Genomic DNA, 17,715 nt, shown 5'->3' on the forward strand with positions numbered 1-17,715 from the left:
GCTGCTCGTCACGCGGAGTGACGCACTCCCCCCGCAGCCTGTTGGGAGGTGCAGTCCGGCCCCCCCACCCCGGTAGTCTTTTTGCACATGCGCACACCTCTTCGCGCATGCTCGGTCTTCTCGCGCGAAGGGTCTTGGGTGGAGAGACGACCCAATCCACGGTGAAGGGGCTTCTGGGAATAGTGATCTCCTCCACTAAGCTTGAGGCTTTGCTGGGATTTTCTGGTTTGCGTAACGTTCTTCTTCCTCCCGGGGGGGCCCTTCAAAAACTCACCCATGAATTTGTAATTCCCAAATCTTGAGAGCGGTGAAGGATGGGGACTAGTGCTGCATAGAGAACGACTAGTGTGATGTTAGGGAGAGGGGTTGTGAAGACAGCCATGAGCTATGCAAACTGTATGGCGGGATGGAACTCAGGCTAAAAGTGCCAAGGGATTCCTTCTGTCCGCGGTTGAGGGGGCAGGAACACTGCTCCACACCACCACCCTCTGCAGCCTGAGGAGTTCTTGATTTTTAGTAGGATACATTGAACAGCCAAGTTAACACCTAAGAAGACTGCGACTCTGGAAGGAACTATACAGCGACGAGCATTTGTCTCTGGAGACACCTGTGAAACAGGAATTTTAAAGCTGTGTTGTGTGTATTGTTAAATTTTAGACATAAATAATGGAGACACCCCGGAGATTGAGGGAAGAGACTAGGTCATTTCAAGGCTGGACTGGGCAACATAACAATACGTTGTCTCAAACAAATTTTAAAAATAAGGAAACGGAGAAAGTAGTGAGTGACCTTTTGTAGTCTTCTAGGAGACCGGTGATTGTGGCTTTGGGTGAAAAAGGCTTTAAAAAAAAAAGTGGGTAGATAATGCACTTTGAGGAACATCTGAGAACTATTTTGAAAAAAAAGTATCCTAAGTTGGGGTGGGTACATGTTAGGGAATGAGATCAAAGTTGATTTCCAAGTTTCTGCCTGGTTTAGGTGGATAGCTGACAGGCTGTTACCTGACATGAGGAAATTGGGAGGAACATGTAGAAGGGAGCGCAAGACTTCAGGTCTAGTTTGTGTGAAGATGAGGACAGATGCATTTAGAGGCAATGTAGAGCCCGAGAATAAAGACTCTGGATTCACAAGACGGGTTTCCCCGACCCAGGTAGGGCCCACGTCCTCTTTGTAGAAGTAACAGACATTTCCATACTAAAAGTATGTTAGGGTCTAGAGAGGTGGGTTGGTTGTTAAGAACACTGGCTGCTCTTCCAGAGGACCTGGCTTTGATTTTCAGCATCTACATGGCAGTTCCCAGCAGTCTATAACTCCAGTTCCAGACCTTTAGTCTTCTTCTGGGTTCTGTGGGCACTGCACACATGTGGTACACAGACATACATATGTGCCAAGCAAAACTCCTATACACATACAATAATTTTTAAAATGAAGTTTAGCCAGGCGGTGGTGGCGCATGCCTTTAATCCCAGCACTTGGGAGGCAGAGGCAGGTGGATTTCTGAGTTCGAGGCCAGCCTGGTCTACAGAGTGAGTTCCAGGACAGCCAGGGCTACACAGAGAAACCTTGTCTTTAAAAAAACAAAACAAAACACAAAAAAATGAAGTTTAAAGAGTATGTTAAGCTGGGGGGATGATTTGGAAGCTAAGGTGTTGCCACACAAACACGGGAACAATCTTGGGAATCAACCTAAAGATAGGAGGATTGAAAACTGGCTGGACAGAGTTGTACACCACGGCCTGTGTGTGCCCCCCCCCCAATTCATTATGCAGAGACACGATAAAGCTAATTTTTGAGAGTCGGAAGCCAGCTAGTGCAGCTGTCCGTTCTGTGTCTCTGCTTTCTGGATGCTCTGAGGCGAACTCGGCCATCAAGGTCCTCCCTACGATAACCCTTGAAGCTATGAGGCAAAATGCCTTTTAATTTTGAGGTATTTTTGTCACGGCAATTGATTTGAGAACAAAAGGAGTTGTTTGTGGGAAGAGTTTCATTATGAATTATAACCCTCTGAAGATGGATGGTGGGGGGAGGGGTGGTACAATAGCTAGTGTACCTAAAAGCTGTCGCCTTCAAATGGTTAAAATTGTAAGGATTACATTAGATATGCTTTACTGCAAGACTAAGGTGTGTGTGCGCGCGCACAAGATCTTTCACTAAGCTATCCGGGGGGGGGGGGGGGGTAGCACACTCATTTAATCACAGCATGTGAGAAGTGACCCCCAAGTGAGAAGGCAAGCCCCACCTAGACTATGTATTAAGTTCCAGGCCAGCTTGGGCTTCTTTAGAACCTGCCCCTATACCAACATTACAGACACCATTTCTGCAAAACTCAGGAACAACAGGTGAGTCCCAGCTGAGGGGAAGCCCTGCTGAGCAAAGAGAAGCAACAGCTTAGATCCCAAAAATGAGGCCAGGAAGGGATCAATGTGAGCTAGAACAGGGAGGGGGTAGGGGGTAGTAGGAAGTCTTGGTTTTTGTTTTTTGTTGTTTTGTGGGTTTTTTTTGTTTTTGTTTTTGTTTTTGTTGTTCTTTCTTTAATTTTTTTACTTTTCTTTCTTCTTCTTCTTCTTTCTTCTTCTTTCTTCTTCTTCTTCTTCTTCTTCTTCTTCTTTCTTCTTCTTCTTTCTTCTTCTTTCTTCTTCTTCTTCTTCTTCTTCTTCTTCTTCTTCTTCTTCCTTCTTCTTCTTCTTCTTCTTCTTCTTCTTCTTCTTCTTCTTCTTCTTCTTCTTCTTCTTCTTCTTTCTTTCTTCTTTCTTCTTCTTCTCCTCCTCCTCCTCCTCCTCCTCCTTCTTCTTCTTTTTCTTCTTTTTTGGAAGTCTTAATTCTTGTAGACAGACCATGTAACAAAGGGGCATTCCAGAGGGTGGCACTGCAGGGAAAGCTCTAGGATTCAGAACAGCCAAGTAGCCGCCTCTGCATCTTGAGCATCCTATCCCTATTGGCTGCCCTCCCCTGAGCCTCACTACTTATTTGGCAGTGCCAGAGCTTGAACCTAGTGTGTTGTGTGTTAGGCAAGCACTCTCACCACTGAGCCCCATCTCTAGCCCCCCTCTCCTCTGTAGAATGGATAAATTCCCAGTGGATTCATTCCCAGCCCCAAATGGTACTTCTCAAGTCAAATTACTGCAAACACAGATGTGAGTTCTGGGGTATCTATACAGTTGCTATAACAGAGTACAATAGACTAGATGAGCCAGCTAGCAGGAATTTAAGGCTGGGAACGAGGCCCAAGTGTAGCATACTTCCCTAGCAAACGTGAAGCCCTGAGCTCAACGCTCAGTTACAGTAATTGGTATGAAAGTGTCAGAGAGCAAAAGATCCATCATAGATGTCAAATGCTGATGCCGGTGGTGGGATGGGCCGGGGAAGGTGAAGGGGTAGAAGGGATGCCCCATCTCATCCTCCCCTCCCACTTACCCATTTCCCCAGCAAAGCAGGAAGTTAGAGGTAACATAGGCTCCCATGGTTCAAGGGAAGAGTCAGTCCCATCACCAGGGGGCAGCAAACACCACATTAAGCCAGGTCAGCTTGTCCTCTCAGGACCTTTCCTTCCAGTAAGCTGCATGGCCCCTTAAAGACACACTGAAAGCCTTCCTCCTGTTACCAATGTGGAAACTTGTGTCTGGGTTTTGGGAGTTGACCACCCAAACTGCCCCCAGCAAGTGAATGTAAGAGTCCAGGATGGAGGTGGGTCATTTATTCAGCCTACTTTACTTGCCCCCCCCCCCACACACACACACCAGGATCCCACAAAATGTTTTAGGTGCTGTTGAACGAAACAGGTGAACATCTCTGCCCTCAAGAAAGACGACATTTGCCGGGCAGTGGTGGCGCACACCTTTAATCCCAGAACTCGAGAGGCAGAGGCAGGCGGATTTCTGAGTTCGAGGCCAGCCTGGTCTACAAAGTGAGTTCCAGGACAGCCAGGGCTATACAGAGAAACCCTGTCTCAAAAAAAAAAAAAAAAAAAAAAAAGAAAGAAAGAAAGAAAGAAAGACGACATTTTAAAAAAATGAGCCCAAGATATGACACAAAGCAGAGACTCATCATTTGGAAGGCTGAGGTTTGAGGCCAGCTTGGGCTACTTAGGAAACCCTATCTCAAAAGAAACTGTTGTTAGGAGAAGAGGAAGAGAAAGAGGTGGAGGAAAAGGAAGGGAAACACAGAGAGAGAGGCACAGACACACACACACACAGAGAGAGAGAGAGAGAGAGAAAGAGAGAGAGAGAATATATACAATGTGGATAGAAACTTATGTGGACAGTCAAAAATATGTGAAAGATGACCCATCTCATCAGTAACCAGAGAAATGCAAACCAAACTACACTGAAAAGCCATTTCAGATTGGTGACTATGATCCAGTTAATAACAACAGTCCTTGTCAAGAATGAGTTACTTTGGGCTGGAGAGATGGCTCAGCAGTTAAGAGCACTGACTGCTCTCCTGAATTCAAATCCCAGCAACCACATAGTGGCTCACAACCATCAGTACAGCTACAGTGTACTCATATACATAAATAAATCTTTTTTTAAAAGAGTTACTTTCACTGTACAGCTAAATTAAACTTGTTTACGTTTGTTTGTTTGTTTGTTTGTTATGGCGACAATGTCTCTGTGTCGCTCTGGCTGTCCTAGAACTTGCTCTGTAGACCAAGCTGGCCTCAAACTCACAGAGATCCACCTGCTTCTGCCTCTCGAGAGCTGTAATCAAAAGGCATGCACCACCACCTCACAGATCAAATTGGCACAAGGATTCCTTGGCCCAGAATTCTCTTCCTACTTGTCTGTGAGCTCTGGAAATGTTCCAAACCACCCCAAACAGGAAGCTTTGTGTTTTCTCCCTGATGCCTCCCTTGGCTCAAAATCCTGAATCTTTACAGAGCAGGGAATGAGGCAGAGAAGAGGAAAGTGTTCTCCCAAAACATCCTAAGATTGTGAGAGCCCAGGCACAGGAGAAGAAAGGGGGCGGGGCGGGGTGAGGACAAAGTTAGACTGTCCTGACTCTCTTAGTCTCAGACTTGGCAAAGCAGAACAGGGGCCGGGGCTGGGGCCGGAGTCGGGGCTGGAGTTGGGGCAAGAGCTGGAGCAAGGCTGAGGCAGGGCCGGGGGCTAGGGCGGGGGCCAGGGCGGGGGCAGGAGCTAGGGCAGGATCTGGGGCAGGGACCGGGGCAGGGACCCGGGCAGGAGCCGGGGCAGGGACACCCACCTTGCATTGCTTCCTTTCCAAGCCATCATCCAGGTTCTTTTTTTTTTTTTTTTTTTTTTGGTTTTTCGAGACAGGGTTTCGCGCCACCACGTCCGGTCATCATCCAGGTTCTTGAAGCTTGGGAGAAAGGCTTTTTCCTTACACCTAAAAAGAGGATGGATTATGCCGGGCGTGGTGGCGCAGCCTTTAATCCCAGCACTTGGGAGGCAGGGGCAGGCAAATTTCTAGGTTCGAGGCCAGCCTGGTCTACAAAGTGAGTTCCAGGACAGTCAGGGCTATACAGAGAAACCCTGTCTCAAAAACCAAAAAAACAAACAAAAAGAAAGAAAGAAGAAAAAAAAAAGAGAGAGAGAGAAAGGAAAGAAGATGGATTTGCCCCAGGAGGGAACACAGGAGCCACTCCTGTCTGCACCTCTTCCTTCTAGACGGTCCTGGGCCTTCGAAAAACTAAAGAATGTTGGGCACTTTTCCCTGGGAAAGATTCCAAAACAGGAGATTTTCAAGTACCTTTGAGGAAGCCTATCCAGGGGAACCAGAAACATAGCCCTGGCACCTAGGGTCACTTGGCCAGCAGATGGCGCGAAGGCCATAGTATTGCCAGGTCTTGACTACAAGCTTCCAATCCTGCACGAAAAAGCCCAGCAGATTCCAAAATATGTCTAGTCGACCTTCCTTTTTATTTTCTTTTTCTTTTTTTTTTCCAGTTTATATTTTGCATTACGTTTCCTTTGTCTGTATGTGTGTGTGTTGGGGGGGGGGGGCCGGAGCTCCGCATGTATCACAGCCTGGATGTGGAGGTCAATGGACAACTGGAGAAGGTTGGTTCTCTCCTTCCACCATATGGATTCCAGGAACGGAACTTGAGCAGCAGACTCGACAAGAAAGTGTCTTTTTTTGTTTTTCATTTTGAGACAGTCTTGCTAGGCCAGTCTCAAGTTGGTACGTAGCAAAGGATGTCCCTTAACTCCAGTTCTCTTGCTGGCCTCCACTTCCTAGGCGCTGAGATTGCAGGGACTACCTTGTTTAACTTATCAGTGGAATTCCTACAGCATCCTTTATTTGTTTATTTATGTAATGGGGAAGGAAGAGGGGGCATGCATGTGTGGAGGTCAGGGAACAACTCATTTCTTTCTTTTTTTTTTTTTTTTTTTTTTTAAAGATTTATTTACTGATTATATGTAAGTACACTGTAGCTGTCTTCAGACACTCCAGAAGAGGGAGTCAGATCTTGTTACTGATGGCTGTGAGTCACCCTGTGGTTGCTGGGATTTGAACTCTGGACCTTCTGAAGAGCAGTCGGGTGCTCTTACCCACTGAGCCATCTCACCAGCCCCGCCAGACTCATTTCTTCCCGTTCACTGTGTGGGTCCTGGGGATCAAACCTGGGTTGTCAGGTTTGGTAGGAAGGGTCCTTACCACTTACTCAGTCCACCAACCCAAAATCCTTTTTTTTTTCCCCCAAATGACTGTTTCATGTGGGGTTGAGGGATGCTTTTGTACTTCTATCTCCACATGGAAGAAAACAACAGGGGAATTTTTTTTTTCCCCGAGACAGGGTTTCTCTGTATAGCCCCGGCTGTCCTGGAACTCACTCTGTAGACCAGGTTGGCCTCGAACTCAGAAATCCGCCTGCCTCTGCCTCCCAAGTGCTGGGATTAAAGGCATGTGCCACCACGCCCGGCACAACAGGGGATTTATCCCTCTTATGCCTAGAACACAGTTGCAAATTTAAATCAATAATAAAAGGACCTTCATGCAGGGCGTGCCTATAGGTTGCATACTGCACCGATGTGTGTGCCAAAACTACTAGGTCAGGGGTGAGGTTAGTTAGAAGACCTCTCAAAATGTACCCAGGGATGCCATTCTGCCTGTGGATAATGACACAACTCATGTCCACACACTGGTTTAGAACATCAGGAAAGGGAAAAAGGCCTGTCACATACGTCTTCATGCAAGCACTGTGGCCACACCCAATTTCTTCACCCAGCTCACCTTGCTCAGACCACTTGAGCAAGGCTTCCGGAATCTGTGTCCACCTCCTGACCACACATTACAGAAATGGGGAGGCCTGAGAAGAAAACGGGCTTTCCCAAGGGCCCACAGGAGCTCAGATGGGTCTTTCTTCACAGTTCAGCAGCCCCAGTGAAGACTTCCGGCTAGGCCTGATATATGTTACATGGGAATAGATGGGCATCAGAATTTGGGGTGGGGGGCACCCACCCGAACCTGCCTTTTGAAGTTCATAGGTGGATGAGTTTCTTGCGGGAGGTGGGGTGCTTTTCTTGGAAGTGCCTCTCTTTAGCTCTATAGCCCTATAGGACCCAGAGACCCTGGGTTCTCTGCAAGAGCGGCAAAAGCTCTTAACCACTAAGCGTCTCTTCATTCTTCCTTTCTTTGTCAATTTTGAGGACCATGTGAGTGTCTCAGACTTGTGGAGAGCCTTGGCTTAGAAACCTGCAGACACCACTGAGTCTAAAGCCTTGACTGTTTTTCTTCAGTGCTGGGGATCGTAACCCCAGCCATCCACACAGGCCAGGTGAGTGCTTCACCAGTGAGCTGCACCCTGACCCCTAAAGGCTCGATTTTACCAAATCTGCCATCCTCTAATGGCCATCTTATACTTTTTAATTAAAAATTTAAAAAGATTTATCTATTTTATGTGTATGCCTGAGTGCTGTATTACAGATGCCCTTGGGATCCAGAAGAGGGTGTCAGATGCCCTATGACCTACCAGGTGTTCCTGGGGGTGAACCTGGGCCCTCAGCAAGAACAGCAAATGCTCCTGACCACTGAGCCATCCTACAGCCCCTTTATTAGATTTCATATATAATATATTCTGCTTATATTTCCCCTCCTCCCAAATCCTCTGCACCCCTCTGCCTACTGAACTTTACGGTCTTTCTCTCTTTAAAAACAAAACAAAAAACAGGGTCTCTTGTTAGACCTGTAGCTGTGGATGTCCTTGTACTGATCCCCCTGCCTCCACCTCCCAAGTGCTGGGATTACAGGTATCTGCCAACACTCCAAACCTGAAATATAAAACATTTAGTGTTAAAACAATTATGGACAATTCGCATAACTGTATTCTAAAATGTGCAAGCTGAGTGTGGTCTTTGACAGCCCAGTTACTCAGGAGGTGGAAGCAGGAAAATTACCTGAGCCCAGAAATTAAAGCCCTGCCTGGGTCACACAGCACGACTCCATATCTTAAGAAAGAAGGAAAAAAAATATAAGGGAAGAGAGGAAGGAAGGAAGGGACAGAGGGAGGGAGCTGGGAGGGCAGGCAATTGTTTACCGAGCTGTACTAAGCTTACTTTCCCCCTTTTCATGGGGAGCAGGGGTTAAGACAGGGTTTCTCTGTGTTACTGTCCTAGAACTCACTTCATCGACAACGCTGGCTGCAAACTCAGATATATCTGCCTGCCTTTGCCTCACTAGTGCTGGGATTAACACCTGAGCACTTGCCTTTTCTTAATGTCTTTAAAAAACAAAACCACTATTATTTTGTTTTATGTGTATGAGTGTTTTGCCTACATGTATGCCTGCACCACATGAGTTCCTGTTCCTGAGGCTGTCAGAAGAGAGCAACAGTTCCCCTAGGACTGGAGTTACAGGCAGAATCCAAGCCCTCTACAACAAGAGCCAGGGTTCTTAACCACTGAGCCATTTCTCCAGCTCCCGCCTGCTCACTTTTCTAAATTCTAACTCCAAAAGTGTAACTTTTCCCTTTCCATCTCTTCCTTGGACACCAGTCCAAATCTTAAGCATGTTTGCCCTGACCCTCTGGCTTTCTCAGTGTTTCCTCCGAAGGCTCCTCCCCTCCCCTGGCCCACACATACTTTCTACAGCAGCTTGCAGACCCTAACTCAAAAGGGACGGTTTTCTGTCTTTCTCTTAGGCTTCCTTCTCCTGGCAGTTGCTAGGATTTACAATTTGCCTGCCTAGTTTTTTTTTTTTTTTCTTTTCCTCAAACTCTAACTGTGAGAAATGAATTGATTAATTAATTAAAGAAAAAGGGGAAAAGAAACTTTACAGATTTGGATGAGCATTTTGCTAAAAGACAGACAGATAGACACTAAGCACATAAAACATGCTAAAAATAATTAGCCATTAGTAAAATGTGATTTAAAACCACAATAAAATAACATCCCATCACCAATGCTGCACTCAAGCAGCTAAGGCAAGAAGTTTTTGAATTTGAGGTCAAAATAACCTTTTGAAACGGAGGTAGGGTTGCAAGATAGTTAGTATTCGTTTTGAAACAAAGAGATAGTTGCCTTTTTCCTGGACCAGGAAGTGCAGAACCATTTATAGTTAAGGTTACAGACATTTAATCCTAAGCAGGACTGGGCCTAGCTTGTCTTTACTATAAGATGGCTTCTAAGCCTAAGATGGAGGCAGGCTGGTTTGTCACCTGATAACAATGGCTCCTTAGCCATGGGATGGCGGGGAAGCTAACAGCCATTTCCACTAGCAGAAAGGTGGGGCCTTTTTGGTCCTCTCTGAAGATGCTTCCCGGGACGACCTATACCCACTAACAGGAATTTTTGTCCCTTTGCACAGTGAGCTGCTGGGGGCAAAACACAGTGAGGATGCTAATGTCAGCTCTGTGAGGGGCTGGAGGGCCATGGATTGTCAGGTCTTAATTTTTCAAAGTTTTATCCTTGATCTTATCCAAAAGGCTAAGGATGACTGACAAAGAGATGGCCAGTGGGTAAAAGGTATTTGCTTTGTAAGCCTGATGTCCTGATGTTTATCCTGGGACCCACGTGGAAGAGAGAACTGTTAGGGACCAGGTGCTCCCCCAGCCCGCCTTCGGTGACATTCAGCTCTGGCAGCTATGGCATCACCAGTCTGCAAACGCAACACGTTTCTACTGTTACCAGGAGTTGGGTACCCTTTATAAAGTCCCTGACATAAAGGCCTGCGCTTCTCCTTCCTCTCCTATTCCTTCCTCCCCTCCCTCTTCTCTCTATTCTGCCTGCTCAGTAGACCCCTCCCAAATAGATCTGGATTCCATACTTGTGTCATGGCTATGTGTGCATGTACATATACTAAATAATAAAATATAATAAATAAATATTTTATTTCATTTTAATTATTTATTAAGACAGGGACTCACTATGTAGTCTTCCTGGAACTCCTTATATAGACCAGGCTGGTCTTGAACTCACAGAGACCTTCTGTAAATAAGCCCCTTGAGGTGCAAGTAGCCAGACTTCCAGCCCCTTGAGATGAAGGTGGCCAAGCTCTACCTTACAGGGAAAAAAAAAAAAAAAAAGCCCAAGACCAGGCCATAGAATCCCACCAATGCCTGAGCTTGCCCAAGATGAAGTCATAAAATCCCACCAATCCCAGGCCACCCTGGAAAGCTCCCCCTACCCCTTGCTCAGCTCTTTGAAGCTTCTTCCCTCCCTCCCAGCAGAGGCAGCCATTTTTCTTGTGTCTTTCCCAATAAATCTCTTGTGTGATGATTTATGCAGTGTTCCTTGGTTGGCTCCCTATGGCTATGATCCCTTTTCCTCAGAGCTGTAATGCTTATACCCTCCTGCCTCTGCCGACCAAGTGCTGGAATTGAAGGTGTGCACTACCATACCACACTTTTATTTTTTAAAGACTGGGTCTTACTATGTAGCTCTGGCTGGCTTGAGACTCATTATGAAAACCAGTCTGGCCTTGAACTCACGGAGATCCACCCGGCTGTGTCTCCCAAATACTGGGTTTAAAGATGTGTGCCACCATGCCCAGTCCATAAGCAAAATTTAAAAGTCAAGATGTGGTGACACTCAGTGTTTTAAAAGTTCATGTATTTTTGGTTTGTTTTTGTTTTTTTTGAGACAGGGTTTCTCTGTGTAGCCCTGGCTGTCCTGGAACTCACTTTGTAGAACAGGCTGGCCTCGAACTCAGAAATCCACCTGCCTCTGCCTCCCAAGTGCTGGGATTAAAGGCGTGCGCCACCACTGCCTGGCTAAGTTCATGTATTTTAAAAATGTAGTTAACACTGTGGGTAGCGCCTTGAGTGTGGCTTCACAGCATCTCTTTATGAACCTGGGTGATGAGCTCACACGTGGAGTCCGTGGGTTCTGGGCAGCTATTTTCGGGATCAAAGCAGAAGAGCCAGGTAGACCGAAGAGCTGTGAACGGGCAGGTCTGGAGAGGGTCGACAGGGACACTGAGGCCCAGAGTGAACAGGCAGGCCCAGCCTGCCCACAAGTCTCTTGCTCCTAGCTTAGGACTCACGTTGATGTCCTGGTTTATTGCCCAAACCTCCTTGCCTTTCTTGGCCAACAGTGTTTCATAACATTGGCTAATATTTGATCTCTAGCCAAGGAAAGGAGGGGTCCTCTTTCTAGAGACACCAGACCTTTATGTCACCGGCAGTTCTTGGGCAAGGCAGTCTCAATATCATCTACATAAAAGGGGCCAAGAGTGGTAGTGTGTCAGAGACAATGGCAGGGCTGTGGAAGACCTTTGTATTGGTGGTGGCCTTGGCTGTGGTCTCCTGTGAGGCCCTTCGACAACTAAGATATGAGGAGATTGTTGATAGAGCCATAGAGGCATACAACCAAGGGCGGCAAGGAAGACCCCTCTTCCGCCTGCTAAGTGCCACTCCGCCTTCTAGTCAGGTGAGTATCTGCCATTCCAATCTGGAAAACAGGCAGTGCACGTTTCTCTTACCCGGGTGCTGGGGAAGTAGCTCAGTTGGTTGAGTGTCTGCCTTGCATGCAAGAAAGCCTGAATTTGAATCCTAGCACTCCACAGACGGATGCAGGAGGATGGGAAGTTCAGGGTTAGTCTCAGCTAGGTAATGAATTCTAGGCCAGCCACTTCTATTCACAGATAGGACATGTCTATACTCTCAGCCAGTCTCCTGGCATGAGACATGAAGAGAAGGGACAAAAATCTTGTTCCTATTTTATATAAGAGGATACTGAAGGGCAATCACAAGAGTGTCACATAACTGTTGGTGGGAAAGAGCACATTTTTTTTTAGACAGAATGTCATGTAGCCCAGGCTACATGGAACTTGCTATGTAGCTAAGGATGGCCTTGAACTCCTGATTCTCCTGCCTCCACCTCCTGACAGGTTTGTGCCACCATGCCTGGTTGAACCCTTTATTTATGTCACCCTAACTGACTTGGAACTTGCTATGTAGATCAGACTGGCCTTGAACTCACAGAGATCCACCTGCCCCAGTCTCTTAGTACAGAGATTCAGGCATATACCACCACTGACTTTACCCTGTAGGTCTCCATTATGGCCATTTAATAAGTCCCAGATATTGGTGGACAGGACAGACTTGGACTAGACTGATGCAGGCAATATCATGTGGCCCCTCTGTGCTTTGTTCCCTAACCTGTAGAAGAGAGATGTTCATGAGTTCTCTGTTGCTTCTTTAGAATCCTGCTACCAATATCCCACTCCAGTTCAGGATTAAAGAGACAGAGTGTACTTCCACCCAGGAGAGACAGCCTAAAGACTGCGACTTCCTGGAGGATGGGGTGAGTCACCTTCTTCCAGATCCTAGACTGCCTCCTGGAGGAAGAGAAGTCCCCTCCTCTCTTGCCTTCTTTCATGTCACCTGACCACTTCACCAGCAGTTGTAATGTTGAAGCCTTTTTCAAAATCAGATTTTTGGGCCCTGAGATGGTTTGGTGGTTTGAAGGGACCCTGGGACCCACATGGTGGAGAGATCTGACTTCCACAGCTGTTCTCTAACTTCTGTAGACATTACTCTCACACAACCCAAGTAATCAAAGGAAAAAAAAAAAGATTCTCTTTAATACCCTTTCTTACTATAAATTATTGCAATATCTCACTACAACAGCATCATGTGGCTCAGTGATAGAGTCTTATTTAGCATGTACCTGGTGCCACCAACAAAAAAAAAAAAAAAAAAAAAAAAGAAGAAAAAGAAAAAGAAAAAAAGAAGATGATGCTGTTTAAAGACAGAACCAGAAAATTTTTAAAATGTTCTTTTTACCATTCACATTTAAAGTAGTGGTTAAATTTACTGACTCATGACCCAGGAACAGGCATTGCCTGTTGACATGGCTTCACCCACCATCTTCAATAGACATGGTTTTCTTTGGGAACGATAACTTATGGTTACCTCTCCTGTAATCATCTATGTGCATGTCCTGCCGTTTATATTAATGGGTGTGCATCTGTTCCTCCCAGCCACTCTTTTCTGGGTCTGCCTTGCATCTCTGGTTTGAGGATAGTCCCTCTTTCCAGAAATGTGGGAAGGTGCCTCTAGCTCTTGCCCCCACTCACCTACAGGAGGAGAGAAATTGCACAGGGAAATTCTTCAGAAGGCGGCAGTCAACCTCCCTGACCTTGACCTGCGACAGGGATTGCAGTCGAGAGGTGAGTAGCTTTACTGCCCCATGTCCACTCCAGGCCTCTCACCACAGAGGCCGGATCCTGAGGTTAGACATCCCCTCGTGCTGGGCTCTCTCCTGGGCTCTGGGAGACACTGAGTTGCTGTGTGTGTGCTGCATACACAGGGTCTTCATCTGAAAAACCAAGCCTTTCAAAAAGTGTGGCATGTCCTTTGTCAGTATGGCTTAGATCTTCCCACTGTTAGGGGAGTGGGGAACTTGGAAGAGTTCTAGAGGAGACTCTGGGGCTTGGGAACATCACATGACAGCCTATGGAAGCCTACCTCCCCCCAATTCAGATCTGCTCAAGCCCTCTGGCCGCCTGTGGATGGAGGTCAGTCCTCCGTGACTCATCATGCCCTTGTAGCTGATACCTCTGTTGCCTCACCCTCTTCTTGAGGGGAAGACCACAGGCGGGTTGGGAAAGGACTCTCTCTGCTGTGATGGTGGTGACTGTACAGCATCTTTCCCATAGGATACCCAAGAAACCAGTTTTAATGATAAGCAAGACGTCTCTGAAAAGGAAAAGTTCGAAGATGTGCCCCCTCACATCAGGAACATTTATGAAGATGCCAAGTATGATATCATCGGCAACATCCTGAAAAATTTCTAGGGCTGGAAAGAGGAGGGAGGTGCTCCCTGCATACTATGACCTCCTCTTTACCTCCACTACCCATCTCCCCCTGCTGCATTCAGGATCTGCCCCTCCTTCCTGCCCTTCCCAGGAACACCCCCTCTAGAGTAGCTCTAGCTCCTAAAACATCCATACCTTTGTCCATTTGCTTCCTTCTGCTGGGCCTTCCTGCCTTACCCTCTATCTGAAACCCTTATTGATTCTTCAAGGCCCAAGTTCAAAAGTCCCCTCCAGCGGGAAGCCTCCTCATTCTCCCAGAGCCAAAGTCCTGCCCACATCAGTTCACTCATAATCTTCAAACCACATTGGTATTACCTGCTGTGTCCCCAGCCAGACAACCCTGTATCTATTCACAGCTGGGCCTCCCGGGCCAGTTGCAGGTAGAATGAATATTTCAATGATGTGTCCCTGGAATCCTGGGAGGACAGAACCCTGTAGACTCCTGCTCTCTGCCTAGTCACTGTGACACCAAATGCCCCTTTACATACCCAGATCCCTTAATGGGGATGTGGCAGGTGGGTGTGGTCAGATCACCTTGTGAGGCCTATAAGAGAGGTTCAATAAAAATGCTTCTGAGATTAATGACGATGTGGCTGGATGATGCACAGGTCCTGGGATGGCTGAACTTGGCGTGAGGAGCCAGGTGTCAGGCTCTGGGTTAGGGGTGAGGAGATCTAGAGTCTGTGAGGCCAGAGAAGGGGGACCATAGAGAAGTAAGAGGCCAGCTAGATGGCTCAGTGGATAGGGGTGCTTGCTACCAAACTGGACAACCTGAAGACAATCCCAGGACTTACATGATGGAAAGAGAAAACTACTGAAGGTTGTTCTCTGACCTCTGCATATGTGCACGCACACACACATTCACACAAAATAAAAAATAAGAATGTTACATTCTTTCCCTAATTTTTAAAAGAGAGGAACTGGGTCTGGGGACAGAAGAGCCCAGGAAGGCAGAGTAGTCTGTCCCCAGTCTCTCTGGCTACCTTTAGTTCCTTGGCACAAAGTTCCAGTCAAGACTTTAAACTTTCACTTGGGTATTAAGAAGATCACCTCAATCATCACTATCTGAAGGTCACTGCTTGTGTGTGTGTATGTGTGTGTGTGTGTGTGTGTGTGTGTGTGCGTGTGTGTGTGTGCGTGTGACAGGCAGGGTCATGCTGGTGAGAGGCCAAACCTACTGTGTCTTGGGACTGGACTCCATCTTAAAAAAACAAACAAAAAGCCTGAGAACTTGACCTGTAGCTAAACCAAGTACCAGGAAGGACCCCATGGCTTGTCCTTGGCTCATATTCCAGAGTTACTCCCTAGCTACTTCCTAGTGACAGTCAAAGATTAGTCTGGTGGTCTCAGATGTACTTTCAGACTGTTTGTGATTGTGTAAGGTCTTGCTTCAGAGCACCCACCTGTCGGTGTACAATAGACATTCAGTTAGATGCTTGCCAGGCTGACCCCCCCCACCACTTGCTCCCATTCCCTATACAACCTTGTCCGGATGAGAGTTCGAGGCTGCTTCACCAAACCATCCTGTGAGGCAGCGGTGAGTAGGTCCAAACTTGAGTTTGTGATAAAGAGACCCTAATGTGATTACATTGGTGTCGGCTCCTTGGTTGTCTTTTGGGGTTCATGAACACTTCCTGGCACAACACTGGATAGCCCAGGCTGATGTTAGACTCACATCAATCCAACTTCAGCCTCCCCAGTGTTCAGATTTGCAAATATGGACCTCCGAGCCAGCTTTACTTCTTTTACTTACTCTGTTAACTGTAATCGAGGCATCTTGATATGTAGCTGTCCTCCCCTTTTACCTCCTCCAACTCCCTCCTCCCCTACCCCCCCCCCAGCATCCTCAACACGTCCCCTCCCCCACCTCATGTCTTCTCTGAGTCCTGTTAGCGCCACCGGTTGCAAAGCTGACTGATCTTGTGGACTTGTCCAGGGAACCACATCTGCAAGTGAGTCCACAGATGCAGAGGCCATACTATGTTCAGAAGACAGTTTCAGAGCGCTCTATCCTGTCCATCCCTCTTCTGTGATGCCCCTGAGACTTGGGTGGGGCATGTGTGATACAGATGACCCACTTAGGACTGAGCACGTGGTAGACACCCACCCTCAGCACTCTGACCAATTATGAATATCTGCACTAACACTGATCTCTGTGGATGTGAATTAAAGGCGTGCGCCACCTCTGCACAGCTGGAAACTCACCACTTTATAAACTAACCTAAAGTTACAAAAAAAATAGTAGTTTGAACATAGATGCCCTTGACTTGCTGGATAATGATCCCCATGAAAGACAAGAGTTATTAATGAAAATCTCAGTACAAGTCACTGGCCAGGGAGGCCGGAAAGGCCCCCCAAACAACACAGGCTAGTGCCCCTGTTGCTGAAGACATAACGTCCTTTGTTATAGGACATAGAGAAATAAAGTTGTTTTTAGGGAGCTAGATCTATAGTTTGGTGCTGGTTGAGGAAAGGAAACCCTTGAACGCTGTGGCAGTCTGGAGAAGCAAATACGCAGCGGGGGGTGACAAGCAAATGCCATCTGTGTGTCTTCCACCAGCATCGTTCGTAGAACGTGAAACGCACAGATGCTGGTTGCCGACACTATGACCAGGGCGAATTATCGAAAGGTTTTATTTGGGCTTACGGTTCTAGAGGGATGAGAGTCCATCGTGCCAGGGAATTGTGGCAGAGGGTGGCGACATGGCAGCAGGAACAGCTGAGCTCACATCTTGACATGACCCAGAAGCCGGAGGCAAAGATTTAGTGCAAAACTTTTGCTATCTTGAGGCCTGCCCCTGGTGGTGCACTTCTTCCAGTCAGGCCACGTCTCCTAATCCTCGCCAAACAACTGCTAACTGGGGACCAAGTATCCAAATGCCAGAGACTCACAGGAGATGTCTCATTCTAACCTCTCAAAGATTGCTTCTGCTAGAGGTTCATTTGGCTTTTCCCTTATTTTCATGGGAATATTTATAATTTGTCCAATATACTTTTTTTTTTTTTTTTTTTGGTTTTTTGAGACAGGGTTTCTCTGTGTGGCCCTGGCTGTCCTGGAACTCACTCTGTAGACCAGGCTGGCCTCGAACTCAGAAATTCACCAGCCTCTGCCTCCCAAGTGCTGGGATTAAAGGTGTGCGCCACCACGCCCGGCTATACTTTTCTTTTAAAGCAAACCAAATAAAAATGTAATTTACTTCTAATATTTAAAAATAAGTCAGGAGAGGGCTGACTCAATTGGTTAAGTAGTTGCTATGTAAACCTGAGGACCAATATTTGATCTTGGGCGCCCAGGGTAAGAGACAACACAAAACACTGGATGTGGCGGTGTACAGCCTGCAATCTCAGTACTTGGATTGGATGAACTTCAAGCTCAGTAACGATCCTGCTTCAAAATCTAAGGTGGAAAGCACTCAAGAAAGACACCTGATGTCGACCCCTGGCCTCTGCACACACACCTACACACATCGACACACAATCAGGAAACTGCAAGAA

General features: G+C 46.9%; 1 protein-coding gene across 1 annotated transcript; it reads left to right on the top strand.

The window, feature by feature from the left end:
- The first annotated feature begins 11,597 nt into the window (after positions 1–11,597).
- Ngp (neutrophilic granule protein) lies at positions 11,598–14,802 on the top strand. The gene is made up of 4 exons (NM_008694.2): positions 11,598–11,828; positions 12,603–12,704; positions 13,486–13,572; positions 14,062–14,802. Exons 1-4 carry the CDS (start codon positions 11,652–11,654, stop codon positions 14,197–14,199), a joined length of 504 nt encoding a protein of 167 aa, NP_032720.2. The 5' UTR covers positions 11,598–11,651; the 3' UTR covers positions 14,200–14,802.
- The last annotated feature ends 2,913 nt before the right edge of the window (positions 14,803–17,715 follow it).

This window comes from Mus musculus, chromosome 9 (genome assembly GCF_000001635.26).
Source record: "Mus musculus strain C57BL/6J chromosome 9, GRCm38.p6 C57BL/6J".
In the NCBI taxonomy this organism is placed as follows: Eukaryota; Metazoa; Chordata; class Mammalia; order Rodentia; family Muridae; genus Mus; species Mus musculus.

Bases quoted from the DNA above. Each gene is read 5' to 3' on its own strand.
- Ngp (NM_008694.2), top strand. From the start codon at position 11,652: ATGGCAGGGCTGTGGAAGACCTTTGTATTGGTGGTGGCCTTGGCTGTG. The intron at 11,829-12,602 runs GTGAGTATCTGC...TTGCTTCTTTAG, and splicing joins CCACTCCGCCTTCTAGTCAG to AATCCTGCTACCAATATCCC. The intron at 12,705-13,485 runs GTGAGTCACCTT...ACTCACCTACAG, and splicing joins GCGACTTCCTGGAGGATGGG to GAGGAGAGAAATTGCACAGG.